The following is a 27,731-nucleotide window of genomic DNA, read 5'->3' as shown; positions in this document are numbered from 1 at the left end:
ATACATTAGCAAAATCACCAGAATCACAACGACAGCTGGAAAGGGAGATTATAAAGTAGATTTTAATAGCTGATGGAGTGAAAGGAGACATTCAAGGGCTAGTATTTATGCGTGATTCGAAAACAACGGGGGATATGAAGATTTCTGTTTCCATTATCATGTTTCGGTTTCTGTTATTGTGTTTTTGGGTTGCCTGAGGCGCGCAGAGAGCATCAATGTCAGATTTACATAATAGTGCCCGGAAGGAGAAGGTTCAGAGTATATCTCAGAGTTCAAATTACAACAGCAAGGGTTTCAATTGTAGATTGAATTGCGCAGAAGATGTGAATTTAAAAGTATCCTGAACATGTTGGCGGTACTGAGGAGGATCCAGAATGTATTATATGTTGATATTTTTACATCTTTCTGTGGTTGTGTGCAGTTAACACCAGGTGCTTTTGTCTGTCTACAACATACAAGAATGACTTTGTGAAATGCAACCCGGTCAGCAGTGTCTTCTGTATCGTTATACTATGGCAGAGATAGAAGAATTGTTTGTGAGGAAGATGAAAATTTGCTGAACGATACAACATTTTGAAGGATAGGAGGGATCGAAGCTCAATGGGTTTTAGTTTCAACAGAATCCCAATTGCCAGCCAGAGAGGGGATAGTCTGCTAGATAAAAAGTGTAAAATTGGGTAGCTGAACTTCATACATGTTTCATATCTGTGAAACGAAACTGAGATTTTTCAGAACCACCCTTCCAGTTTTAACACTCTAGTTTCTAACTAGATGCAACTTGGATGTTTGATGCACGGTTGTGAGCAGCATTCAATATCATTTTGTGCACTCGGACTCCAAAGATTTATGCTAAAATAATTTGACTAGATATTGGATGGTTCTTATAAGATCACCAGGGTTGATAGCTTAGAACAGAATGCTTCATAATTTTCTTGTGAATGCTTAATTTATTTGTGATCATTCCAACAGCATTAGCTGGAGTATTTGACATTTTGAAGATGGCCCCTGGTTGCAATAATGTTAATACAGTGTTATTGGTTCAGTCAACTTCTCAGGTTGCAGAGATCCGATTTGAAGTTGCACCACAACATCAAAACAATAAAGGAGCTCATAGTGACTCAAATCATAGTCAAAGTAACCAGAGAAAACACAGATTCTCAAGCAGATCATTTACCAACTCAAGATTTATTTGCTACGGAACAAATAGAGGTTATCTACAGCAGTTTCGTAGCACGCTACGAAACTGCTGTAGGTGATGATTTAAAGCGCAGGGCAGCTAGTGTAATACTGTGAGCAGCTAGTGTGACACGGTGAGTGGGGGTTTGAGGAAAAGGAACAGATGTCTATCAAAGACCACCTACAGCACATTAGAAACCTGGCATCACTCCATACTTGGGGTTATTAAAGGATTTGGGAGCAGACTGCTATATTTTAGGAGAATGTTGGGAGACAGAAACCGATAAATAGGAGCACACCTTCTGGTCATTAAATGAGCCATCAGCGCTCTTAAGCATCCTAAATCAGCATCCATTGCACCTGTAGCTCAGCCATATCAGATTAATTGAAGGAGGACAGCTGTCAAAGCTTTCAAGAAAGCATCAAGTCTACGAGGAGAAAAGAATTATTGTTTTAGTTTGATTAGGATTTTATGTAATTATAGTTTAGCATGTATGTAATTAATGCAGTTAGTTAAAGGCATGTAGGAGTAGTTAATAGGAGATTCGAACTCATTCTAGAGGGAGAAATGTATTCCTATATATGGTGAAAATTAGAATGTAATGGGGGTTGGACTGTTGATACAAAAACAGAGTTTTTTAGAGCTTATGTAAAGACTGTTACAGTAATGGCAAACAGGGTTTTTTCTTCCCAAGATTCTCAATGCATCTTTTTATTCAAATGTGATGGTGGTTTGGTTTCTTAATGTTCTTTTTACAGCCTTGTTATGGCACAATCCCTCAGAATTCATATTATATGCTCTGACTTCCTGTGTGCTTGACAAGCTGTGGGTTTTGGTGAAGCATGTTTGAACATCACTCAGAATTCATTTTTTAATGCTCTGACTTCCTGTATGTTCAGCAGGCTTTGATTTAGGTAAATTATGTTTGAACCTCTGATGATGCAAAGAGCCTTGGCTTCCATGAGATGACTGTGATTTGGTTTATTAACTGTGAGAGACTCCATAGCCCAATGAAGACCAATTTGATGTATGTCCAGCCAGTTATATTTTTATAAATGTGTGAAGAGTTAGCCCTCTGTTGTTGTGATTAATTTTCTATCAAAAGCCTGTGAGAGAGCCCTCTCTGATTAGGAAGGCTAATTCCTAGTCTAAAGTCTGGTCTGAAACAGTTACATGAAGCCTTGCTTGGTTGCAGCCCCTAGTACTGGTTTTGTGATTTTGGTGCGTCTGCCGGGAGCTTAAGATTGAATTTCTGAAGGTAGCAGGAGTTCAAATGATTTTCAAGGCTGCAAAACTACCTTGGCGACTCCACACATCAAAGAATAAATTAGAAGGTGACTCCACTGCTAGAAGATCAGTAGCTTGATGAAGTTTCAAGATGGATTCCACTGCAAGAAAGAATGCCAGGTATGCTCCTATGAATCGGTCTCATATCCCTGGTTTTCCAAATCCTATGCCAAAGGTTGATTGGTTGGATGATCTTCCAATATTCAAAGATGAAAAGAAGGATGATGCTGCTCTCCATTTGGTTAAGTTTCACATACATGTACGCAGTCTTAAGGTTCATTTCCCTGAAGATTGTCTCATGAGGATGTTTATGGCTACTTTAGAAGGAGAAGCATGGTCTTGGTATAAAAGTTTGGAAAATGATTCATTATCTTCTCTTGCTGATTTCCATGATGCGTTCTGTGAAATGTATAAAGAATGTTATCCTTCTTTGTTGCTGCTCAAAGATTGCTGTAGGCATTCTTTGAATCTTATTCAGTACTTGGAGGATTGTTATGGTGATGATGAATTTACAGATGAAGAAATTTTAGAGGCTCTGCATGACAATGTTTTTCAGCACCAAGAAGAAGGTATAACACTCCATGAAGCACCGCATGAGGAGCAGCAGGGGTTTAGTTGTGAAACCCATGTTTCATCCTTTGATATTGATGTAGAGATGCAGCAGATTGGTCTGGCTTCAGATCATGATGAAGATGAAATTGATTGCACCCAGCAAGAAGAAATATTGGAGGAAATTTTCTATGACCCTCAGGCAGAGGAAAAGCTTGCTCAATTTTGTAATTCCTTGCAGCAGCTTACTTCAAATAATGATCATAGTAGTGAGGAAAATTACATTGTTTGTGAGCATCATTCAGATAGGCAGTTGGATAGTATATCAAATAAATTTGGTGTGGCTGAAGATAAGTTGTCTAAAGATACAGAAAGTTTTGAGAATCAGCAAACTAACCATGTGTTTTTTGACCCTATAGCTGAATACATGGATAAGATTTACTATTCAGGCGGCTTCCAGTTATATTTTCATGTGGAAGAACAGTTACACCTCATGCCGCCTCAGTTACTTCAGTATCTGATTTATTTTTGTTTCAAGCACAGCCAAAGGACTCAAATGTCAGATAAGATGAATGATTGGCTACATTGGAAATATCATGTTGCTTGAGCTACAAGTGGAGTTTGCAGCTGATAGGGTAGGTAGGTAGATTGCAAATAAGCTCAAGGTTGGCTGAGCATTTATTTTTCAGTAGCAGTAGTTTCTTTCTCCTACAGTCATGCTTGTCAAGCAAATTTTTGTTTGTTACAAATGGGTAAGGCACTGGAGCTGCGTGTTCTTAGCGCACCACAAGGGCACACTATCCCTAGTGGAGCCACTGAGTGATTGCATACAACAAAACCATAAAATAACATAAAGTACCACACATCATCACTACATTTGATCATGACAATCCTTCGAGAATCTTGAGAAGAGAATAACTCTGTTTTACTATTAACATTTGGACTGTTGATACAAAAACAGAGTTTTTTTAGAGCTTATGTAAAGACTGTTACAGTAATGGCAAACAGGGTTTTTTCTTCCCAAGATTCTCAATGCATATTTTTATTCAAATGTGATGGTGGTTTGGTTTCTTAATGTTCTTTTTACAGCCTTACGAAACCACGCAAACAGGCAGCGCTGCGAAACTGCTAAAATAATTCAGGCGCTGCGAAAACACCCAATCTTTAAGCTAATCTAGAAAAATTTTGACAATAGCATTTTCAGTGATAATAGTGGAGATAGTGCGCCATTTAAGGAATGGTTAGACATATTTCTGGATGACACTAGTTCAAACTTTTAAAGTGTGTTAGCTGAGGAGGACACAATTCACACACAGGTTGATGCTATGCCAGACACTCCAAGGATGCAATGTGAATCTGTTTTTCTTTATATGATAGTTTTGTCTTTATGTGGCTCGAACTGATATTTGAAGTGGACTATTGATTTCTTTGTGCACCTGTAACAAAAAGGATAAAGCATGCCGTTATTGGCTTGCAGGCAATTGCAAGTATGCAAAAGACGACTGCAGATATCTGCACTCCCATTTTATTGGAGGTTCCGATGTCACTTTCATGACTAAGCTGGTTGGCCACGATAACAAGCCTATTCGAGGAATTGCTTTTCTTTCGCATTTAGGCTCTGCCAAACTCTATTCTATTGGCCGACATAATAAGCTTATAGCCTGGGACTGCCATACAGGACAGGGAACAAATATCCCCTTAGGCGACGACAGTGGAGTTGGATGCCTTCTAAGTGAAGGTCCGTGGCTTTTTGTCGGCCTTCGTAATGCTGTCAAGGCTTTGAATACCGTCAACTTGACAGAGCTATTATTAGACAACCCTAATGGACAAGTGCATGCTCTGGCGATCGCTGATCAAATGATTTTGGCTGGAACACATGATGGCACCATTTTAGCATGGAAGTTTAATCCTACAACCAATACATTTGACCCTGCAACTTCCCTCACAGGGCATATGTTGCCTGTTGTCTCATTAGTCTCACAGAAAGACAAACTCTACTCTGCCTCTATGGACCACACAATAAAAGTTTGGGACCTGGAAACTTTTCAATGTATCCAAACCTTGAGAAATCACACATCAGTTGTAATGTCTCTTCTTTGTTGGGACCAATTTCTCTTGTCGTGTTCTTTGGATGGCACAGTGAAGGTTTGGGCTGCTACATCAACTATAGCTCTTGAAGAGATTTACACTCGTATTGAAGAACATGGTGTTCTTGCGCTGTGCATGATGAATGATGAACAAGCCAAACCTATTTTGCTTTGTTCATGCAATGATAAGAGTGTGCGCCTTTATGACTTGCCATCATTTCATGAACGAGGTAGAGTATTCTCAAGAAATGAAGTGCGAGCACTTCAGATTGGACCTGGTGGATTATTTTTCACTGGTGATGGAATGGAGCATATCATGGTACCGGTGAATGAGGGAGGTCGAGAGCACCATAAGACGGTTATTGAAGTTGGAGCCCGAATCAAATCCAGTTTGGCATTATTGTCGATATTCAGAAATACAGAATTCGTGGTCTCTTAGAAGGCGGCGCATTTGATCATGAGGTGCTGTTGGATGCTCTATATTGCCATGGGGAATGCGCATTAACTGTTTGACAATTTCAGTCTTAGAATTTTCTTTATCGAAATGTAGTGATTAACCGCCAAATGTCAAGTGGCTTTTATGAGGGTTTGAATGCCACAAGGTCGCCACTATTATTGACACCCGGATTGAGATGTGGCACTTCAGATGGCCATATACATTAGCAAAATCACCAGAATCACAACGACAGCTGGAAATGGAGATTATAAAGTAGATTTTAATAGCTGATGGAGTGAAAGGAGACATTCAAGGGCTAGTATTTATGCGTGATTCGAAAACAACGGGGGATATGAAGATTTCTGTTTCCATTATCATGTTTCGGTTTCTGTTATTGTGTTTTTGGGTTGCCTGAGGCGCGCAGAGAGCATCAATGTCAGATTTACATAATAGTGCCCGGAAGGAGAAGGTTCAAAGTATATCTCAGAGTTCAAATTACAACAGCAAGGGTTTCAATTGTAGATTGAATTGCGCAGAAGATGTGAATTTAAAAGTATCCTGAACATGTTGGCGGTACTGAGGAGGATCCAGAATGTATTATATGTTGATATTTTTACATCTTTCTGTGGTTGTGTGCAGTTAACACCAGGTGCTTTTGTCTGTCTACAACATACAAGAATGACTTTGTGAAATGCAACCCCGGTCAGCAGTGTCTTCTGTATCGTTATACTATGGCAGAGATAGAAGAATTGTTTGTGAGGAAGATGAAAATTTGCTGAACGATACAACATTTTGAAGGATAGGAGGGATCGAAGCTCAATGGGTTTTAGTTTCAACAGAATCCCAATTGCCAGCCAGAGAGGGGATAGTCTGCTAGATAAAAAGTGTAAAATTGGGTAGCTGAACTTCATACATGTTTCATATCTGTGAAACGAAACTGAGATTTTTCAGAACCACCCTTCCAGTTTTAACACTCTAGTTTCTAACTAGATGCAACTTGGATGTTTGATGCACGGTTGTGAGCAGCATTCAATATCATTTTGTGCACTCGGACTCCAAAGATTTATGCTAAAATAATTTGACTAGATATTGGATGGTTCTTATAAGATCACCAGGGTTGATAGCTTAGAACAGAATGCTTCATAATTTTCTTGTGAATGCTTAATTTATTTGTGATCATTCCAACAGCATTAGCTGGAGTATTTGACATTTTGAAGATGGCCCCTGGTTGCAATAATGTTAATACAGTGTTATTGGTTCAGTCAACTTCTCAGGTTGCAGAGATCCGATTTGAAGTTGCACCACAGCATCAAAACAATAAAGGAGCTCATAGTGACTCAAATCATAGTCAAAGTAACCAGAGAAAACACAGATTCTCAAGCAGATCATTTACCAACTCAAGATTTATTTGCTACGGAACAAATAGAGGTTATCTACAGCAGTTTCGTAGCACGCTACGAAACTGCTGTAGGTGATGATTTAAAGCGTAGGGCAGCTAGTGTAATACTGTGAGCAGCTAGTGTGACACGGTGAGCGGGGGTTTGAGGAAAAGGAACAGATGTCTATCAAAGACCACCTATAGCACATTAGAAACCTGGCATCACTCCATACTTGGGGTTATTAAAGGATTTGGGAGCAGACTGCTATATTTTAGGAGAATGTTGGGAGACAGAAACCGATAAATAGGAGCACACCTTCTGGTCATTAAATGAGCCATCAGCGCTCTTAAGCATCCTAAATCAGCATCCATTGCACCTGTAGCTCAGCCATATCAGATTAATTGAAGGAGGACAGCTGTCAAAGCTTTCAAGAAAGCATCAAGTCTACGAGGAGAAAAGAATTATTGTTTTAGTTTGATTAGGATTTTATGTAATTATAGTTTAGCATGTATGTAATTAATGCAGTTAGTTAAAGGCATGTAGGAGTAGTTAATAGGAGATTCGAACTCATTCTAGAGGGAGAAATGTATTCATATATATGGTGAAAATTAGAATGTAATGGGGGTTGGACTGTTGATACAAAAACAGAGTTTTTTAGAGCTTATGTAAAGACTGTTACAGTAATGGCAAACAGGGTTTTTTCTTCCCAAGATTCTCAAAGCATCTTATTATTCAAATGTGATGGTGGTTTGGTTTCTTAATGTTCTTTTTACAGCCTTGTTATGGCACAATCCCTCAGAATTCATATTATATGCTCTGACTTCCTGTGTGCTTGACAAGCTGTGGGTTTTGGTGAAGCATGTTTGAACATCACTCAGAATTCATTTTTTAATGCTCTGACTTCCTGTATGTTCAGCAGGCTTTGATTTAGGTAAATTATGTTTGAACCTCTGATGATGCAAAGAGCCTTGGCTTCCATGAGATGACTGTGATTTGGTTTATTAACTGTGAGAGACTCCATAGCCCAATGAAGACCAATTTGATGTATGTCCAGCCAGCTATATTTTTATAAATGTGTGAAGAGTTAGCCCTCTGTTGTTGTGATTAATTTTCTATCAAAAGCCTGTGAGAGAGCCCTCTCTGATTAGGAAGGCTAATTCCTAGTCTAAAGTCTGGTCTGAAACAGTTACATGAAGCCTTGCTTGGTTGCAGCCCCTAGTACTGGTTTTGTGATAACATTTTGGTGCGTCTGCCGGGAGCTTAAGATTGAATTTCTGAAGGTAGCAGGAGTTCAAATGATTTTCAAGGCTGCAAAACTACCTTGGCGACTCCACACATCAAAGAATAAATTAGAAGGTGACTCCACTGCTAGAAGATCAGTAGCTTGATGAAGTTTCAAGATGGATTCCACTGCAAGAAAGAATGCCAGGTATGCTCCTATGAATCGGTCTCATATCCCTGGTTTTCCAAATCCTATGCCAAAGGTTGATTGGTTGGATGATCTTCCAATATTCAAAGATGAAAAGAAGGATGATGCTGCTCTCCATTTGGTTAAGTTTCACATACATGTACGCAGTCTTAAGGTTCATTTCCCTGAAGATTGTCTCATGAGGATGTTTATGGCTACTTTAGAAGGAGAAGCATGGTCTTGGTATAAAAGTTTGGAAAATGATTCATTATCTTCTCTTGCTGATTTCCATGATGCGTTCTGTGAAATGTATAAAGAATGTTATCCTTCTTTGTTGCTGCTCAAAGATTGCTGTAGGCATTCTTTGAATCTTATTCAGTACTTGGAGGATTGTTATGGTGATGATGAATTTACAGATGAAGAAATTTTAGAGGCTCTGCATGACAATGTTTTTCAGCACCAAGAAGAAGGTATAACACTCCATGAAGCACCGCATGAGGAGCAGCAGGGGTTTAGTTGTGAAACCCATGTTTCATCCTTTGATATTGATGTAGAGATGCAGCAGATTGGTCTGGCTTCAGATCATGATGAAGATGAAATTGATTGCACCCAGCAAGAAGAAATATTGGAGGAAATTTTCTATGACCCTCAGGCAGAGGAAAAGCTTGCTCAATTTTGTAATTCCTTGCAGCAGCTTACTTCAAATAATGATCATAGTAGTGAGGAAAATTACATTGTTTGTGAGCATCATTCAGATAGGCAGTTGGATAGTATATCAAATAAATTTGGTGTGGCTGAAGATAAGTTGTCTAAAGATACAGAAAGTTTTGAGAATCAGCAAACTAACCATGTGTTTTTTGACCCTATAGCTGAATACATGGATAAGATTTACTATTCAGGCGGCTTCCAGTTATATTTTCATGTGGAAGAACAGTTACACCTCATGCCGCCTCAGTTACTTCAGTATCTGATTTATTTTTGTTTCAAGCACAACCAAAGGACTCAAATGTCAGATAAGATGAATGATTGGCTACATTGGAAATATCATGTTGCTTGAGCTACAAGTGGAGTTTGCAGCTGATAGGGTAGGTAGGTAGATTGCAAATAAGCTCAAGGTTGGCTGAGCATTTATTTTTCAGTAGCAGTAGTTTCTTTCTCCTACAGTCATGCTTGTCAAGCAAATTTTTGTTTGTTACAAATGGGTAAGGCACTGGAGCTGCGTGTTCTTAGCGCACCACAAGGGCACACTATCCCTAGTGGAGCCACTGAGTGATTGCATACAACAAAACCATAAAATAACATAAAGTACCACACATCATCACTACATTTGATCATGACAATCCTTCGAGAATCTTGAGAAGAGAATAACTCTGTTTTACTATTAACATTTGGACTGTTGATACAAAAACAGAGTTTTTTAGAGCTTATGTAAAGACTGTTACAGTAATGGCAAACAGGGTTTTTTCTTCCCAAGATTCTCAATGCATCTTTTTATTCAAATGTGATGGTGGTTTGGTTTCTTAATGTTCTTTTTACAGCCTTACGAAACCACGCAAACAGGCAGCGCTGCGAAACTGCTAAAATAATTCAGGCGCTGCGAAAACACCCAATCTTTAAGCTAATCTAGAAAAATTTTGACAATAGCATTTTCAGTGATAACAGTGGAGATAGTGCGCCATTTAAGGAATGGTTAGACATATTTCTGGATGACACTAGTTCAAACTTTTAAAGTGTGTTAGCTGAGGAGGACACAATTCACACACAGGTTGATGCTATGCCAGACACTCCAAGGATGCAATGTGAATCTGTTTTTCTTTATATGATAGTTTTGTCTTTATGTGGCTCGAACTGATATTTGAAGTGGACTATTGATTTCTTTGTGCACCTGTAACAAAAAGGATAAAGCATGCCGTTATTGGCTTGCAGGCAATTGCAAGTATGCAAAAGACGACTGCAGATATCTGCACTCCCATTTTATTCGAGGTTCCGATGTCACTTTCATGACTAAGCTGGTTGGCCACGATAACAAGCCTATTCGAGGAATTGCTTTTCTTTCGCATTTAGGCTCTGCCAAACTCTATTCTATTGGCCGACATAATAAGCTTATAGCCTGGGACTGCCATACAGGACAGGGAACAAATATCCCCTTAGGCGACGACAGTGGAGTTGGATGCCTTCTAAGTGAAGGTCCGTGGCTTTTTGTCGGCCTTCGTAATGCTGTCAAGGCTTTGAATACCGTCAACTTGACAGAGCTATTATTAGACAACCCTAATGGACAAGTGCATGCTCTGGCGATCGTTGATCAAATGATTTTGGCTGGAACACATGATGGCACCATTTTAGCATGGAAGTTTAATCCTACAACCAATACATTTGACCCTGCAACTTCCCTCACAGGGCATATGTTGCCTGTTGTCTCATTAGTCTCACAGAAAGACAAACTCTACTCTGCCTCTATGGACCACACAATAAAAGTTTGGGACCTGGAAACTTTTCAATGTATCCAAACCTTGAGAAATCACACATCAGTTGTAATGTCTCTTCTTTGTTGGGACCAATTTCTCTTGTCGTGTTCTTTGGATGGCACAGTGAAGGTTTGGGCTGCTACATCAACTATAGCTCTTGAAGAGATTTACACTCGTATTGAAGAACATGGTGTTCTTGTGCTGTGCATGATGAATGATGAACAAGCCAAACCTATTTTGCTTTGTTCATGCAATGATAAGAGTGTGCGCCTTTATGACTTGCCATCGTTTCATGAACGAGGTAGAGTATTCTCAAGAAATGAAGTGCGAGCACTTCAGCTTGGACCTGGTGGATTATTTTTCACTGGTGATGGAATGGAGCATATCATGGTACCGGTGAATGAGGGAGGTCGAGAGCACCATAAGACGGTTATTGAAGTTGGAGCCCGAATCAAATCCAGTTTGGCATTATTGTCGATATTCAGAAATACAGAATTCGTGGTCTCTTAGAAGGCGGCGCATTTGATCATGAGGTGCTGTTGGATGCTCTATATTGCCATGGGGAATGCGCATTAACTGTTTGACAATTTCAGTCTTAGAATTTTCTTTATCGAAATGTAGTGATTAACCGCCAAATGTCAAGTGGCTTTTATGAGGGTTTGATTGCCACAAGGTCGCCACTATTATTGACACCCGGATTGAGATGTGGCGCTTCAGATGGCCATATACATTAGCAAAATCACCAGAATCACAACGACAGCTGGAAAGGGAGATTATAAAGTAGATTTTAATAGCTGATGGAGTGAAAGGAGACATTCAAGGGCTAGTATTTATGCGTGATTCGAAAACAACGGGGGATATGAAGATTTCTGTTTCCATTATCATGTTTCGGTTTCTGTTATTGTGTTTTTGGGTTGCCTGAGGCGCGCAGAGAGCATCAATGTCAGATTTACATAATAGTGCCCGGAAGGAGAAGGTTCAGAGTATATCTCAGAGTTCAAATTACAACAGCAAGGGTTTCAATTGTAGATTGAATTGCGCAGAAGATGTGAATTTAAAAGTATCCTGAACATGTTGGCGGTACTGAGGAGGATCCAGAATGTATTATATGTTGATATTTTTACATCTTTCTGTGGTTGTGTGCAGTTAACACCAGGTGCTTTTGTCTGTCTACAACATACAAGAATGACTTTGTGAAATGCAACCCCGGTCAGCAGTGTCTTCTGTATCGTTATACTATGGCAGAGATAGAAGAATTGTTTGTGAGGAAGATGAAAATTTGCTGAACGATACAACATTTTGAAGGATAGGAGGGATCGAAGCTCAATGGGTTTTAGTTTCAACAGAATCCCAATTGCCAGCCAGAGAGGGGATAGTCTGCTAGATAAAAAGTGTAAAATTGGGTAGCTGAACTTCATACATGTTTCATATCTGTGAAACGAAACTGAGATTTTTCAGAACCACCCTTCCAGTTTTAACACTCTAGCTTCTAACTAGATGCAACTTGGATGTTTGATGCACGGTTGTGAGCAGCATTCAATATCATTTTGTGCACTCGGACTCCAAAGATTTATGCTAAAATAATTTGACTGGATATTGGATGGTTCTTATAAGATCACCAGGGTTGATAGCTTAGAACAGAATGCTTCATAATTTTCTTGTGAATGCTTAATTTATTTGTGATCATTCCAACAGCATTAGCTGGAGTATTTGACATTTTGAAGATGGCCCCTGGTTGCAATAATGTTAATACAGTGTTATTGGTTCAGTCAACTTCTCAGGTTGCAGAGATCCGATTTGAAGTTGCACCACAGCATCAAAACAATAAAGGAGCTCATAGTGACTCAAATCATAGTCAAAGTAACCAGAGAAAACACAGATTCTCAAGCAGATCATTTACCAACTCAAGATTTATTTGCTACGGAACAAATAGAGGTTATCTACAGCAGTTTCGTAGCACGCTACGAAACTGCTGTAGGTGATGATTTAAAGCGCAGGGCAGCTAGTGTAATACTGTGAGCAGCTAGTGTGACACGGTGAGCGGGGGTTTGAGGAAAAGGAACAGATGTCTATCAAAGACCACCTACAGCACATTAGAAACCTGGCATCACTCCATACTTGGGGTTATTAAAGGATTTGGGAGCAGACTGCTATATTTTAGGAGAATGTTGGGAGACAGAAACCGATAAATAGGAGCACACCTTCTGGTCATTAAATGAGCCATCAGCGCTCTTAAGCATCCTAAATCAGCATCCATTGCACCTGTAGCTCAGCCATATCAGATTAATTGAAGGAGGACAGCTGTCAAAGCTTTCAAGAAAGCATCAAGTCTACGAGGAGAAAAGAATTATTGTTTTAGTTTGATTAGGACTTTATGTAATTATAGTTTAGCATGTATGTAATTAATGCAGTTAGTTAAAGGCATGTAGGAGTAGTTAATAGGAGATTCGAACTCATTCTAGAGGGAGAAATGTATTCCTATATATGGTGAAAATTAGAATGTAATAGGGGTTGGACTGTTGATACAAAAACAGAGTTTTTTAGAGCTTATGTAAAGACTGTTACAGTAATGGCAAACAGGGTTTTTTCTTCCCAAGATTCTCAATGCATCTTTTTGTTCAAATGTGATGGTGGTTTAGTTTCTTAATGTTCTTTTTACAGCCTTGTTATGGCACAATCCCTCAGAATTCATATTATATGCTCTGACTTCCTGTGTGCTTGACAAGCTGTGGGTTTTGGTGAAGCATGTTTGAACATCACTCAGAATTCATTTTTTAATGCTCTGACTTCCTGTATGTTCAGCAGGCTTTGATTTAGGTAAATTATGTTTGAACCTCTGATGATGCAAAGAGCCTTGGCTTCCATGAGATGACTGTGATTTGGTTTATTAACTGTGAGAGACTCCATAGCCCAATGAAGACCAATTTGATGTATGTCCAGCCAGTTATATTTTTATAAATGTGTGAAGAGTTAGCCCTCTGTTGTTGTGATTAATTTTCTATCAAAAGCCTGTGAGAGAGCCCTCTCTGATTAGGAAGGCTAATTCCTAGTCTAAAGTCTGGTCTGAAACAGTTACATGAAGCCTTGCTTGGTTGCAGCCCCTAGTACTGGTTTTGTGATAACAACAGGTCTCCTCCCGGCAAATGGATGAACTTCGAACCCTCCTGGATAAAGCATTTCACCCGATAAACGGCCTCATACTTTAGGGTGCAACTGTTATAGACATTTTTGTGCCTTGCAGCCTCGAGCATGAAATGTCTATAATCTAAGGGATCCAATGTCCCTAAACATGTTGTTCCTACCCCTAGAGGAACAAGGTCAACAAATTACAGCTTCTCCCAGAAGTTCTCCACCAGAAACTACTCAAAATTGGTCAAAACTGGATCAGTGCAACCTCAACACAGGGGTTTTGACATTCAGCGCAGGTGGTACAAACGGGAATTACGTTTCAGTGCAGCCAAATACACTGGCTACCTGCGCTGATCAGGAAAAGACAAGTGGCGGAGACAGTTTGCGAGGTGGATGATCATGGAACCTTCTAGAAACTTCTCATGGGACACTTGCCTCTCAAAATCGCCCAAGGATGAGTAAGAGATCAATGAGATCTCCAAGTGGCATCAAGAACTATCAGAGAGAAGACACTAATAAAAAACCCAGAGCTGACTCACACCTCTACAAATATCTATATATAGATCTCTCATCCCAGAGATCCAGAGGTTGGAGGAGGGATTATTGTAATTGCAAAGAATTGCTGTTGGATTGTGGTTAGATCATTGGGTGCTTATGCTTTGAAAGGGGTTGAAGAAGGAATTCCATTCTGCTAGGAAGGAGATGCTGGGTTGGAACCTTATGGGTTGTATCTCTTCCTGAACCTTGTTTATCAATTAATAAAGCTTCTTGGTTCTTTCCTATATGCTGGTGTTTATTGTATGATTTGCATTAGTGTATTTGATTTACTTCTAATCCTGAATCATTTATGAATATGTATATTTGCCTTTGTATTGTGTCCTTCTCTTGCTGCATGTAGCTGTTCTCTTGTCACAGGTAGCTGTTCTCTTGTGATCTCGTGGGAGCAAAAGCAAAGAGGCAAGTAGCTGTGGACACACAAAGAGGAGAGGATCTAGATCGAGGGACAACCGAAAGATAACGGTAAGTCTATCAATCTCCTCTCTTCCATATTTCATAAAGGAAGAAACCGAAGTAGCTGTGTTCGTTTGTTGCTAAGGTACTGTCACACCTTAGGTGGATAGGATCGTCCTGCATAGGCATATTTCCCCACAACACTATTGTACTCCCCTATTCAACGTCTGATCATTATCCCACAACTCTTGTTCTCGAAGCCCACTGTCCCTTAGGGCCCATTCCATTTAAATATAGTCCACTGTGGAGCAACATTCCTATTGTCGATCAGATTGTCAAATTCACATGGAGTCAACACATAGAAGGGTCACCGGGATACATATGGGAAAACAAGTTGAAAAGGACCAAAAGTGCCTTGAAGGAATGGGCAAAAAATTATTACAAGGAACCTGAGAAGGTTAAAATTGAAATAAAAAGCAAATTGGAGAAAGTTCACAGCATGATAGAGGAACGAGGGCTCTCCCAGGAATACAAAGCACTCGAAGGCGATCTCTACTTCTAGCTATATCGTGCCAATAGAGCGGAGGAGCAAAAATGGAGAATAAAATCAAGACAGCTATGGCTGCAAGGAGGTGACAAAAACTCTGCCTTCTTCCATAAGCAGGCCACTGTCAGGAAAATCAGAAACAATGTTACCTCCATCACCGATGCTGAAGGCAATCTCCAAACCACACAAGATGTTATTAAAAAGGCTGCCTCAGAACATTACAGCGTCCTCTTAACTGAGACAAAAGAAGCTGAAGATTACTCAGATCTTCTACAACACCTTCCCACGGAGATCAGTGAGGAAATCAATGAAAATCTAACCAAGGAAATTGAAGAAGAAGAAATACAAAGAGCTATCTGGACGCTTCAGCCAGACAAGGCTCCTGGCCCAGATGGTTTCCCCATCTGCTTCTACAGAACTTACTGGGGAATAATAAAAAAAGACCTTGTTAAGATGATAAAATGGGCCCAACGCAAGTGCAAAATCGGAGGTTTCACCAACGCCACCCATCTTGCCCTCCTCCCTAAAGAGAATCAACCTTCATCTTTCTCCCGATTTCGGCCCATTTCACTTTGCAATTCCTCATATAAAATTCTGACCAAAATCCTCGCTTCTCGTCTTAAACCTCTTCTCCCCTCGCTCATCTCTGAGAATCAAGGAGGCTTCTTGGCCAATAGACAAATTTCTGACTCCATTCTTTTTGTCCAAGAGGATATACACGCCAGCCAAACAGGAAAGAAAAAGGTTTCATTTTAAACCTGGACTTAGCCAATGCCTTCAACCAAGTTAGGCACTCATTCCTCTTTGTTGTTCTAAAGAAAATGGGATTTGTTGCGCCCTTCCTTGACCTTGTCAAAGCATGCATTTCAGGTCCTTGGATCTCTCCTCTCATCAATGGTAGACCAGGGCCCTCCTTTCAATTTTCTCGAGGATTCAGACAAGGTTGTCCCCTTTCTCCTTACTTGTTCATCTTGATGGCTAAGTCTTTCAATAAGGCTTTGGACTACAATTGGCACATTGGTCTTATCACTGGTATTAAATTTGGGAATGGAGTCAAAAACATAAATTATTCTCAATTTGCTGATGACAAACTGTTAATGGGAGGAGCCTCCAATATCATAGCTTGTCGATTCAAAACCCTCTTAAACAAATATATGAGCTACTCCGGAGGTATGGTAAACTATCTTAAGAGCTGCATCTATGGCTGGAATACATCTGCTCAAACTCTTCATAACATTGCCAGCACATTTGGGGTCCCTTGCAAGTTAGACTGGGGGCATTTCTCTTATCTGGGCATGCCAGTGAGTGCTGGTCCTCTGAAAACTGAAGTATGGGACACTATCATAGATAAAATAAAAAGGAAAGTGTATCAATGGGGCTCCTCTTGGCTTAATCCAGCGGGATGCCTAATTCTTCTTAAATCAGGTCTTTCTTCTTTTCCCTTATATCAATTTACGCTTCTGCAAGCTCCTGCCAGTTTTCATCACAAAGTGGAAGCCATCCTCCGTCACTTTCTTTGGCAAGGGGGGGGGGGGGGGGGGGGGGGAATGAAAGAAAGAAATACAACCTTATAAATTGGAAACAAGTTATTCAACCCCAGGGGCATGGAGGTTTAGGAATCAGATCACCAAAGCTCTTAAATCTGGCTTTTGGTGGCAAGATTGTGTGGAGACTCATTAGTGGCCAATCCGCTTGGTGGAAAAATGTGCTGGAAGCCAAATACCTTAATTCTCCAAGGCAGCGCCTCTTGGATCATGATATCCCTATCAGAGCTTGCTCTAAAATCTGGGGGTTGTGTAAGAAAGCAATTCCCTTTCTTGCTCAAAACATTTCCAAGGTTCCCAAGGGTGGCAACAATATCAGAATTGGGGCAGATAGAATAATGGGCTAGCAGCCCATTAGCAGCAAACCTGGAACTCATCAGATTCTATCCTTTCTCGACAACATGGGGCTCCATTATTTGGACCAGATATCTCAGTGGGACATTCACTCACAGCTTTGGACAGGATGGATCTTCCCAGAAATACCCATTGATCTTGAAGCAAGTCTTGCTAATCTCCAAACCCATCTCCATGGCATTGCCCCTACCAAAAAAAACAGTGATGATGGCTTCTGTTGGGACCCTTCAGGCTCCAATTACACAGTCAAAGCTGCTTACCAACATATCTGTAGCAATGAATATCCCATGCCCATTTGGGCACATTAGAAAATTGCTTGGAAATCAGAGACCCTTCCAAAAATAAAATTCTTCATTTGGGTCCTCCTAAAAGGGAAAGTCCTCACCTCAAACAATCTGCAAAAATGTGGTATAATTGGCCCATCCCACTACCCAAACTGCCAAGCAGCTGAAGAAACCATCCAACACCTATTCATTGCTTGCCCCTTTGCTACTGCGTGTTGGAAAGAATTTTTTCTAAACATCCATCTCCCCTGGGGTTTCCACAACTCCATTATTGAAGTTTTGCATCTTTGGAAGAGGAACTATCCTTGGCAACGAAAGAAGAACAATATTGCTAGAAGAGTTTGGAATGCTCTCCCCTGCTTTCTTCTATGGAACATATGGCTGGCACGAAACTGTATGGTCTTCAAAGACAAAGAAACCAACATCAAGAAATTATGCAGCAAGGCATGGAGCCTTACATTGGAAGCAATATCTGTCAAAAGTGAAGGGAAAATTGACATCGCCGATCTCTGTGTCGAAGAAAGGAATTTCATAGGGTATTTGTTGGATAAAAGTAATAGTGGCCAAAGTAGGAGTGACATTAGCAATCAACGCAACAACTCTAATTACAGTTGGAAAATAAGAATGAAAAACGAGGAGTTTTCTATCTGGCTCAGAAACTATAACACACATTATCTTTTCTTTGATGGGGCCTCCAAATTTAACCCAGGAATGGCCGGGGCTGGCAGAATCATTTGCAATGCCAATGGAGATATTAAATCTGCTTATGAATGGGGATTAGGCCCCCTCTCCAATAACAGGGCTGAAGCTCTCGCACTATACCAAGGGCTCATTCAGCTTCAAAAACTTGGCATAAGCACTGCAACGATCCTTAGAGACTCAGCCATCATCATTAGTCTGATGGTATATAATCGGAACGCCTCCAATGTGATCCTGCAACAAACAATAAGTCGATGTCAAGCACTTACCCAGCAAATGAAAGAAGTCTGTTTTTTCCATGTACTTCGCTCCCTCAACAAGGAGGCCGATTCTCGTGCAAGCAGAGCCTGCTCCAAATCCATAGGCAATCTCCGATGTAACACCATCGAATCTCAATGTTACCTGCCATGAACAGAAGCGAATCAATCTTCAAATCACTTGCAGAGGTATCTAACAACATCAGGTACCTCCTCACTGTCATTCGCAATGTCTTTATGCTAAATTTGGTCCTTGTTTCAGCAGAAATCTCCTTTGAATCTTATGATGATGATAACACTGTCACAATATCTCTGAATCCAATCCGAAAATCTTACTTTGGTCCCTTCCCCCAAGAAATTCTGACTCTTTCATATCTTACCTGTGATTTATCCCTCAAATTCCCCGTGACTCCCTCTTCGCTCCACCTTATCCCCCTGCCTGAGCCTCCTTACTTATTTGCGTTTTCCTACGTCCTGAATCTCACCTCTATCTCCCCTTTGCTGCGTTCGATCTATCCCCTGTTTGCTCCTGACCAATCCCATGCTGCATTGTGCTCTCGACCATCATTCTTCAGGTTAACTTCTGTTAATCTTCACCAAGCTCCCTTTTCCCCTTTCAGTCTAGACCCCTGCTCTTTGGAACAACGCATTAGCAGCCCTTTGTTTTTGCTGCGCACTGGTAAATCAGTCTGGTTATACTCAATGGCGAGAAGCGAAGATTGCTTGCACTGTGCTGATCTCCAGGCAGAACTGGAGCAAATCCGAGCACACCAGAAGATCTTGGACACCAAAATCGATACCCATGCTCAGATCACCAAGGAGAAACATGAGGCCGACCTCAATCTCTTTCCTCACAGAGTTTCATCCCTTCAGGAGTAGTTCAATGACCTCTCAAACAGATGCAATCATGTCCAAGAGTCCATTGACATCCTGAAGTACATCCTGGAAAAAAATAACGCTCCTAGCACCAGCTCAACAAATTTAAGGAATGCAGGTGTTGAAGGCAATCCTGAAGAATCCACTGCCCGCCAAATCAGTCATATAAACATTGATTAAGCATGACTTGCAAATTCTGCCTTCTACTGTTTCAGTTTGTTAGAATCTACACTAGTTCGGTATTTCAAAAAGTTAAGAATGATAGAAGCAAAAGGGATTTTGTTCCTCTTGTTATATTTCCCTACTCTGCTTCTCATGCATATCGCCTTGTAACAATGGAGCTTAGTCTCCCCAATTTTTTTTGAATACAAACAGCAGCGAATTATGTAAAAGAAAAAGAAAAAAGATGCCAAGCCTAATCATAATTTAAGATGCCAAGCCTAAAGGCCATGAACAAAGTAAATTTCAAAGATTTGCATGCTATCAAAAAGTCCTTGTAAGAGGTTGGCATTAGAGAGCAATTAAAAATAGTTAGCTTTGATTGCTAAAATAAAGCTTTGTAAATCTGAAAGACTTCAATATGAAAAAATAAAGATTTAATCGCCATCTCAATTGGGAAAGCTATCCTTAATCAAATAATTTCATGTGAGAAATTTAAACTTAATGGCACTAATTTCATGTGAAAAAATTAAATTAAGCAAAAACAAACTACCTTTTTATACAACTCTACAATTTTAAAAGCAAAGGAACTATAATTAATTTTTGAACTCAATAAAATGGAATCTTTTGGCCCATTGATTCCGGTATTCTTGACAAATTAATTGTTTCTAAAGGTATCATCAGTCATCAATACCTTTTGTGTTACAAAGAAATAGAAAAGAGCTTAGCAGAAGGTTTGAACTCAATAAAATGGAATCTTTTGGCTATTGACAAATTAATTGTTTCTAAAGGTACATCAGTCATCAATACCTTTTGTGTTACAAAGAAATAAAAAAGAGCTTAGCAGAAGGTTTATTGTTTAAAATAATCAAACCCACTATCAATAAAAGGATCATTTTAATGATCTTTTGTGTTCATAACCAAAAGGAAATAATATCTAAGAAATAATCTATTTCATAAAGCCCTCACATTAATGATATGTACTCGATCCAATAAAAGCAATTCCTCTTGTTATCTTTACAGGTACCACTTTATCCAGGATATTCGGAAAAGTCTGGAGTTTGGTATTAAGTTCAACTGAGACCTGTAGACTTAAATCTAGAAGAATCCAATCTTCTGAAGCAAAAGGTCCAACATTTCCTACAAGACTCTGTATAAGCCTGGAAATCCCAACCTTTTGCCAAGTCACGTTAAAATAATCAAACCCAAAGTTGTAGTAGCTTTCCAGCCAAGCAATGTCCATCCAATCATAGATAATAACTCCCACATGACACAGCTGTAACAGAGAGATGTGTTTGATTGTCATGCCATCTTCTGGCCTACAATACTACAAAAGATAAGGATGTTTAAGCACAGGTATCGAAATAGGTGACATGGAAACAATTATGTCAGTAGAAACAAGATACAAGCCCAATAGGTAATCAATATGGACCCAGCAGAAGAGTAATAAATTATGTATAGCATCTATTACTCTACTCCTGTTCAGGCTTATACAACATTTATTACTCTACCAGAAGGGTATATATTCATTGCCCAATATTAATACATAGTTTGGGAGTCTACTCTACTCCTATTCAGGCTTATACAACATTTATTACTCTACCACTAGGTATATATTCATTGCCCAATACTAATACATAGTTTGGGAGTCTGAAATTCCAAAGCAAGAACAGGGGAACTCTGAAAAGAAATCATAAAACAAACAAGCAAACAATTTCTGAGAAACTCACTGCACTCCGTCCAGGTAGACACGAGTTGTTCCATTGAGAGCACCAGATAAAGAGGTAACACTCAGCACCCAACCTTCGGAAGTGCTATCATGTCCCTGGAATGTCTGCATAAAGATAATTCTAGCACCGTAAAGGCACAATTTTTCAACTTTCCAGCATTGCTACCAACGGAAAAGCAAATTTAGGCTGAACTAATGAGTGACTGGATTACCTTTTCAGCAAGCATATTGTGCAGGACCCTGACAACTTGAACACTGGATGTTTCTCATCCCATTCAGAATAATAGCCTGTAAAAATTCATATCAAAGCAATGAATGCTTCTAGTTTCAACCAAGATATTTTGTGGAAGACATTTCATAGTTAAAGGCTGAATCCTTATCTTCATTTACCTTGCTCATAATTCCTGGCAAAGAGCGCATGATCCCATTCTGAAAAAGAATGCTGAGAACAATGTTGATCTACCTACTGCTTCATTCTATTTGAGCCAAAACCCAATTACCCTTAAGTGTACTGAGAATGGCTGCTCTGGTGTTAAGATGTGCGAATGGCCATATTGGGCACTGTGTTCTTCACCATAATCTACTGTTCCACCTTTTAAGTAGTAGAAAAGCTCTCAAGCCCTGCGAAAACACAAGCAAAGAAAGTTGCAAGTTAGTGCCAGTATTGAAGAATTGAATATAATTGTACCACACCATAGATCGTAATGGAGCTCAGATGTCACAGGCAAAAATTAAAATTGAAGATGGAATGAAAACAAAGTTTCAGCCATTTAACCAGACCAGAACTATAATGCAAAAACCGAATTAGTCTAAATATCAACTTTACCGAGCACCCAAATATCGTCATAACTAATGTTGTCTTCAGCTAAACACAAATGAATTGATTTGACGATAGACTTAAGGAGCTAAAATGTAATTGAAGGAGCTAAAATCCATGTTATTAAAAGGCAGCTAGAACTCGACTTAAAACAGAAAACTCACAAACTTCATTAATCTATTTGTTCAATTACATCACACTTATATAGGAATAACACCTAACCACTCATAACTAATTCTGTTCAACCACCTACAACTAATTCAGTTCAACCACTCATAACTAAATCTATTTCTGCATTATTCTCACATCCTCCCTTAATGGAGAAATGGATTTTCTACAATACCTAACTGACTTCTAGAACTTGTACTTTGAACATCTGTTGTATTCTCTAGATTGATCTAGCTAGATTGATCTAGCTACTGCATTAACAGAGGGTAGTTGGAATAATACCTTTCTACCACTCCCCCTTAATTCCAACTATATAACAAATATATACTATAGCACGATATACAAGAAACTATATTCTTAATCATGACGACTTAAACTTTAACTTGCCTGCTGGTCTAAGTCTCAGCTAGGCTTACAACAAAACATTTCATTTTTGCCTTCTTATTAAAAGGTCCATGCTTGTTCCTTTTCCATTGCTGGTGCAGTTTTATCTTCACCTTTTTGGGTTTCCTTATGAAATTCCTTTGCTCCTTGCTTACATACTTAACGTCAACAACCTCTTTTGGATTGAGAGGCAATGCAAGATCTCGAACGAGGTAATTTAATTCATGTTCTCCCCACTTTCCATGAGGAACCAAAGAAGGAGTCACCAAAATGCAGTCATCTTTGAACATGAGCGGCCTTCGAAGAACATCCATGGTAGTATCCTCCAAAGTAGGAGTCATCTTGAAAGTAGATCCAATAAAACTTCTAACAACCGGGCAAGTTTTAATCTCAGTGATTGCTTCAACAGTGTGATCCTCAACAACATGAGTGATTTCTTCAGGGACATGATCTTCAACAACATGAAACTCTTTGTCAATGGACTCAAAAACACTGTTAATCCCAAATGAGTTCATGAGAAAATGATCATTAAAAAGATCATTGTCAAAAAAGTCTAAAATAATAGACATATCAGTTAGCTTTATCACACTTCAAACAAAACGCCTTTTCTACTGCCTCTCTCTGCTCTCCTTGGCCCTCTCTTGAACAAGACCCACTTACACGATTTTTGCAACAAAACAAAGAAAACCGGGCCGACTGAAAAAGAATATGACCACGGTAAGCTTGCAAAAAAAAAAAACACCAGCAAACGATTCTCGACAGTCTTCGACAGCACCAGGCAACGTTCTGGACAGGGACTCCACGCAGCCTTTCTGGACGCACTCCACGCAGCACTCCACGCAATGCAGCACTCCACGCAATCGTTCTTCAGTTTAAAAACCTCGACCCACTCACAACGTTCGATTCAAAAGAAATTTCCTGTCTCGCTACAGTTCTGGACAGCGCCAACGATGGTCTTGCTTCTCGACGGACGGAAACTATAACAAAGACACACAGGTTTCAAGAAAATCAAAGAAACTCCAGCAAACGGTTCTTGACAGCCGGATCAAAGAAACACCAGCACTGTCTCGTTCTCGACAGCACACCACTGCTCACACCACTGCGGCACTGCACCGGCCTCCTCGTCGATCATACCAAGGGTCTTCACCTCTGCACCGCTGACGCAACAACTCACAATTTAATAAGTCTCCCTTGCTCCTCGACGGTCACTGTCGCCTTCTCGACAGCGTTCTGGACAACGACGCGGTACACAGTTTCCTACTGGTGACATAAAACTCTCACAGTCAAATTTCTCACTTGATATCTAGAGTCTCACTCACACACACAGCCAAAATGCCTTCGCTATTAGATCCAAAATTCGTTGGACCTTTTTTTACAAATCATTTTAACTAATCTGCGCAGATCTGCAAAGCGGATCTAAGCCCTTCACAGGCACTAATCTCTGTCACGATATTTAGCCTGCAGACAACTAAAACCCTGGCGAGAAATCCTCAACTCGCGTCTCACAGCAAGACTAAAGGTCTTCTTGAGGCATCATCACCTCCTTAGTGCCCAAGCTCTTGATAGTGCCACAGTTCACAACTCCAGAACTTTATCCTTTCTCAGGGTTCTTGATACGCACAACAGCAACTGCTACCCGAGTTCTTGACAGGGGTCTTGGCAGCACATACGCACAACAGCAACTGCTACCCGAGTTCTTGACAGGGGTCTTGGCAGCACATACGCACAACAGCGACGCCCTCTGGCCGGTTCTGGACAAGATCAGCAATGATCTCAACAGATCTACAGTCCACGCAGCAACAGGTTTTGCTCACGATCCACGGCACTCAACGGTTCTTGATAGGGGTCTTGGCATCTCCAGCAGCAACAGACAAAACACTCGGTTCCACAGCTTCGCAGGTGGCACAAACAAGTTCACTCTTCAACAGCAGATCCGGCCTCACGCAAACACCACTCGGCCTTCCTCACCTGCGCTCTCACCCAAGCTCAAACCCTGAGCTCCGATACCAAATTAAAACAGAAAACTCACAAACTTCATTAATCTATTTGTTCAATTACATCACACTTATATAGGAATAATACCTAACCACTCATAACTAATTCTGTTCAACCACCTACAACTAATTCAGTTCAACCACTCATAACTAAATCTATTTCTGCATTATTCTCACAACTCGTGCATTCGCAGATAGTTACAAGCGCTATAAGCAATGCAGAGTCTTGTAAATAGCAACCGACCAAAGGAATAAATGAAACCAACTATTAAGCTGACATCCAAAATGTGTAACCTTACTACTTTCAAAGGAAAGATCTCTCCCCAGTAAGTCCATAAAAAATAAAACACAAATTCCTTACAGATTCTTGCTTTCCATTAATATCTGTATCAATATGTTCAAACAATAGTCATCGAACAAGAAAGCTCGTTGAGTCAATTGCAGAAACTCATGCATAATCAATGTTTTCTCACTGAATTACTTCAATCTGAGCTGCAATTACTGTCAACCCAAAAATGCTGATTCAGTCTATAAATATAATATTTCCGAGTCTAACAAAGCTTCCGCATAAACCACGCTCCTTTGAATGAACATGAACATATGAAAAAAAACTTGTGGTACAAAGAAGGGTTTAAAAATACACTGAGAAACATTCGGAAAGAACATTCATGAATTATGCTCCAATGACAGACCTTCAATTTTTACACGACCTAGAAAAAAATTATAGTGACCAAGACTGTACCTACGTACTCATTTACATATGATTTACAATCGCTTAACCTCCATCTACAGAGATGAACAATATGTGATGAAAATTACAATCTTGATAGAACGCCTCAAAAACTGGAACACAAGTGGAGGTATTCCACTGCCAAGACGCGCTACCATTTATTCATGGTATTCTTGTAAATAAACAGTCGGTAGACACAAAGTAGTAGTGTACTTCAAATTGTTCTTATATTCCCATTGAAATACCTTGAGGTTTGTTCCGAACCTTGGTTATTTAATGTTGGATTTGATCCGACAGTTCCATTATCGGGGGGAGGTCCAACACCCCATTTCCCTCCTGACTCTGATTCCTTTCTGACTCTTAAGGCTCAATAACATGAACTCCTCCATCTGTCATTCCAAGAGCAAATTGATTCGGTTCGGATGGATTGATGCAACGACTAGAGGATAGGCGTTACTGCTGCATAAATAACAAAACAACAAAATAAATCATAATATGCCTTGTCAAAAGCCAAATCTGAAAAATAGATGTATCAACCTTGATAGAATGAAAAAGCCCATTTACCTGTTCATTCCCGATGGTAAATATGCAGAAGGTGCAATGCGACAGTGAGGCATCGAGCTTTCTGCATCAAACACTCCAACTGCACCATCACAGAAGCTCGCTTAAACTAGGACGCTTGTCACATGAGTATATGGCACTTGAAATAGGAGCAGATAGGGAATCATGAGGAGACCACTGCAATGCAACCATGTAACAAGGTCATCCAATCAGATACAGAAGATAAGTGACATTATATAACTGTCTATGTTTGAATTCAAGACTGCTTACAAGTACTTACATAGCGCAAGCGCTCCAACATGGAAACATCATATATAGCAAGCTGGCTCTCAGCACAACTAACAAGTGAATCTGATCATTATGAAACTGTACTCTTGTATCTCCGACTGGTGCCGATGATCTTCCTGGCTGTAGTGGTACAACTTTTGACTTTCGCTTGTCCCACCCATCTATACCCCAGAGACATAACTGCCGAAAGTCATGGTTGTGAGTACAGGAACATTTCCACTCGGTAGATTTGTGTAAACTTTAAAGTGAACATCACGGAGTCAAACTATATATAACAATAAAAGACACCATATACCTGGGCATCAGCTCTAGAAGATAGCAACACATTCAAAACAAGTGAAAAAGCCAGGCCTGTGATTTTCTTTTGGTAGCCCCTTGAGCTTTGTTCTGACCTGTAAAAGGTCATTTTTGGTAAAAGGGCACAATGAAGAAAATGATAAGAATTTTAAATTCAAAGATATATTCACAGGCAACAACTCATCAACTCGAACATTGCATACATTTGTATATTTGAATTGATGAATCCTCCATGCCAATTGCAATGATGTTATTTGTTCTAAGGGTGGAAAGCCAGAAAAGTGGCTGCAGGTGGCATGAAAGTTGTCATGACCTGCAATGAATCACTAATTAGCATTGCCATGAAAACAGTTATTCAAATAAATTGGGAGCCTTTGAATTCTTAGCCTATAGTGGGGAACATTACACAAGAACCTTCTAGTGGGGAACATTACACAAGAAACTTCTTGAGTGATCCTGAACTATATATAGCTAGCTCCTTGGAAAAGGAGGCGTTGGAAAAGACCAACTCTAACACCACATAATTTGAAAGTTGAAAAGCACAACAGTTATATTCACAGGTGAGACATTAGAGAATAAACCCCTAAGCAGACAACTGAAACTGAAATTATATATATATATCGGAAACATTAAAATGAGACTGGTCTTTAGGTAGAAGGCTCTCTTACCTTAAATGTCATCATATTGAATAAGGAGACGTTGCCAACGGATGTAGACATCACATAGGAATCATTCTTAGACAAAGCTATACAAGCAGTGGCTTCCTCTGGATTTGTATCACCAATGCAATTATTCATAACAATCCCACTAGCTGGCTGCCACATCTGTAGTGGAATACTCGCTGTAGACTGTGGAATAAAATACTAACTCTTAGTTCCTCGTCAATCATTACTACATAAAATAGAGCTGCAAATCATATATCCAAAAGTATAACAAACAAATAAATAAAACAAGCTAAAATAAAAAGAAAGCAAACAACTACTGAAGAACCCCACCTTTCCAGATGGATTCCAGTCACTCCGCTGCCATTTCCATAGCTTATGGAGAGCATTGGATGCCAGTGCTAAAACAACAACACCAGAATTGGTGTATATCAGTCTTACTACCTGCAAGAAATAGCACATTACTTGTTTGGATCAATATCGACAGAATTTGTAGCAGATAAAATTGTATTG

At 39.8% G+C, this 27,731-nt stretch overlaps 3 protein-coding genes and 1 pseudogene across 4 annotated transcripts in view; 2 read left to right on the top strand and 2 right to left on the bottom strand.

Moving 5' to 3' along the window:
- LOC149143064 (uncharacterized) overlaps nt 1-21,565 on the bottom strand; it is a 51,400-nt gene extending 29,835 nt beyond the window's left edge. For both annotated transcript variants that reach the window (XM_089447794.1, XM_089447793.1), the window contains exons 1-2: nt 21,530-21,565; nt 21,319-21,422 (exon numbers count right to left, since the gene is read on the bottom strand). In XM_089447794.1, the coding sequence (XP_089303920.1) occupies nt 21,319-21,422; nt 21,530-21,544 (119 nt within the window). In that variant the 5' untranslated portion in view covers nt 21,545-21,565. The remainder of the gene's footprint in view (nt 1-21,318; nt 21,423-21,529) is intronic.
- LOC149143066 (zinc finger CCCH domain-containing protein 17-like) lies at nt 216-5,539 on the top strand. The gene is made up of 4 exons (XM_089448585.1): nt 216-335; nt 422-431; nt 970-1,055; nt 4,463-5,539. Exons 1-4 carry the CDS (start codon nt 216-218, stop codon nt 5,537-5,539), a joined length of 1,293 nt encoding a protein of 430 aa, XP_089304711.1.
- On the top strand, nt 5,970-11,298 carry LOC149143065 (zinc finger CCCH domain-containing protein 17-like). Its single transcript, XM_089448582.1, has 4 exons — nt 5,970-6,089; nt 6,176-6,185; nt 6,725-6,810; nt 10,222-11,298. Exons 1-4 carry the CDS (start codon nt 5,970-5,972, stop codon nt 11,296-11,298), a joined length of 1,293 nt encoding a protein of 430 aa, XP_089304708.1.
- Nucleotides 21,566-25,451: 3,886 nt separating the features above from the next.
- LOC149143063 (protein TOPLESS-RELATED PROTEIN 2-like) overlaps nt 25,452-27,731 on the bottom strand; it is a 37,288-nt pseudogene continuing 35,008 nt past the window's right edge.

Source organism: Pinus tabuliformis, chromosome X (assembly GCF_031772625.1).
Source record: "Pinus tabuliformis cultivar Carrire ecotype Pingquan chromosome X, CPIR1, whole genome shotgun sequence".
Lineage (NCBI taxonomy): Eukaryota > Viridiplantae > Streptophyta > Pinopsida > Pinales > Pinaceae > Pinus > Pinus tabuliformis.
Note: the sequence above shows the minus strand (reverse complement) of the source record. Positions and strands in the feature narration are given on the sequence as shown.

Bases quoted from the DNA above. Each gene is read 5' to 3' on its own strand.
- LOC149143066 (XM_089448585.1), top strand. From the start codon at position 216: ATGTCAGATTTACATAATAGTGCCCGGAAGGAGAAGGTTCAGAGTATA. The intron at 1,056-4,462 runs GTTGCAGAGATC...TGTAACAAAAAG, and splicing joins TGGTTCAGTCAACTTCTCAG to GATAAAGCATGCCGTTATTG.
- LOC149143065 (XM_089448582.1), top strand. From the start codon at position 5,970: ATGTCAGATTTACATAATAGTGCCCGGAAGGAGAAGGTTCAAAGTATA. The intron at 6,811-10,221 runs GTTGCAGAGATC...TGTAACAAAAAG, and splicing joins TGGTTCAGTCAACTTCTCAG to GATAAAGCATGCCGTTATTG.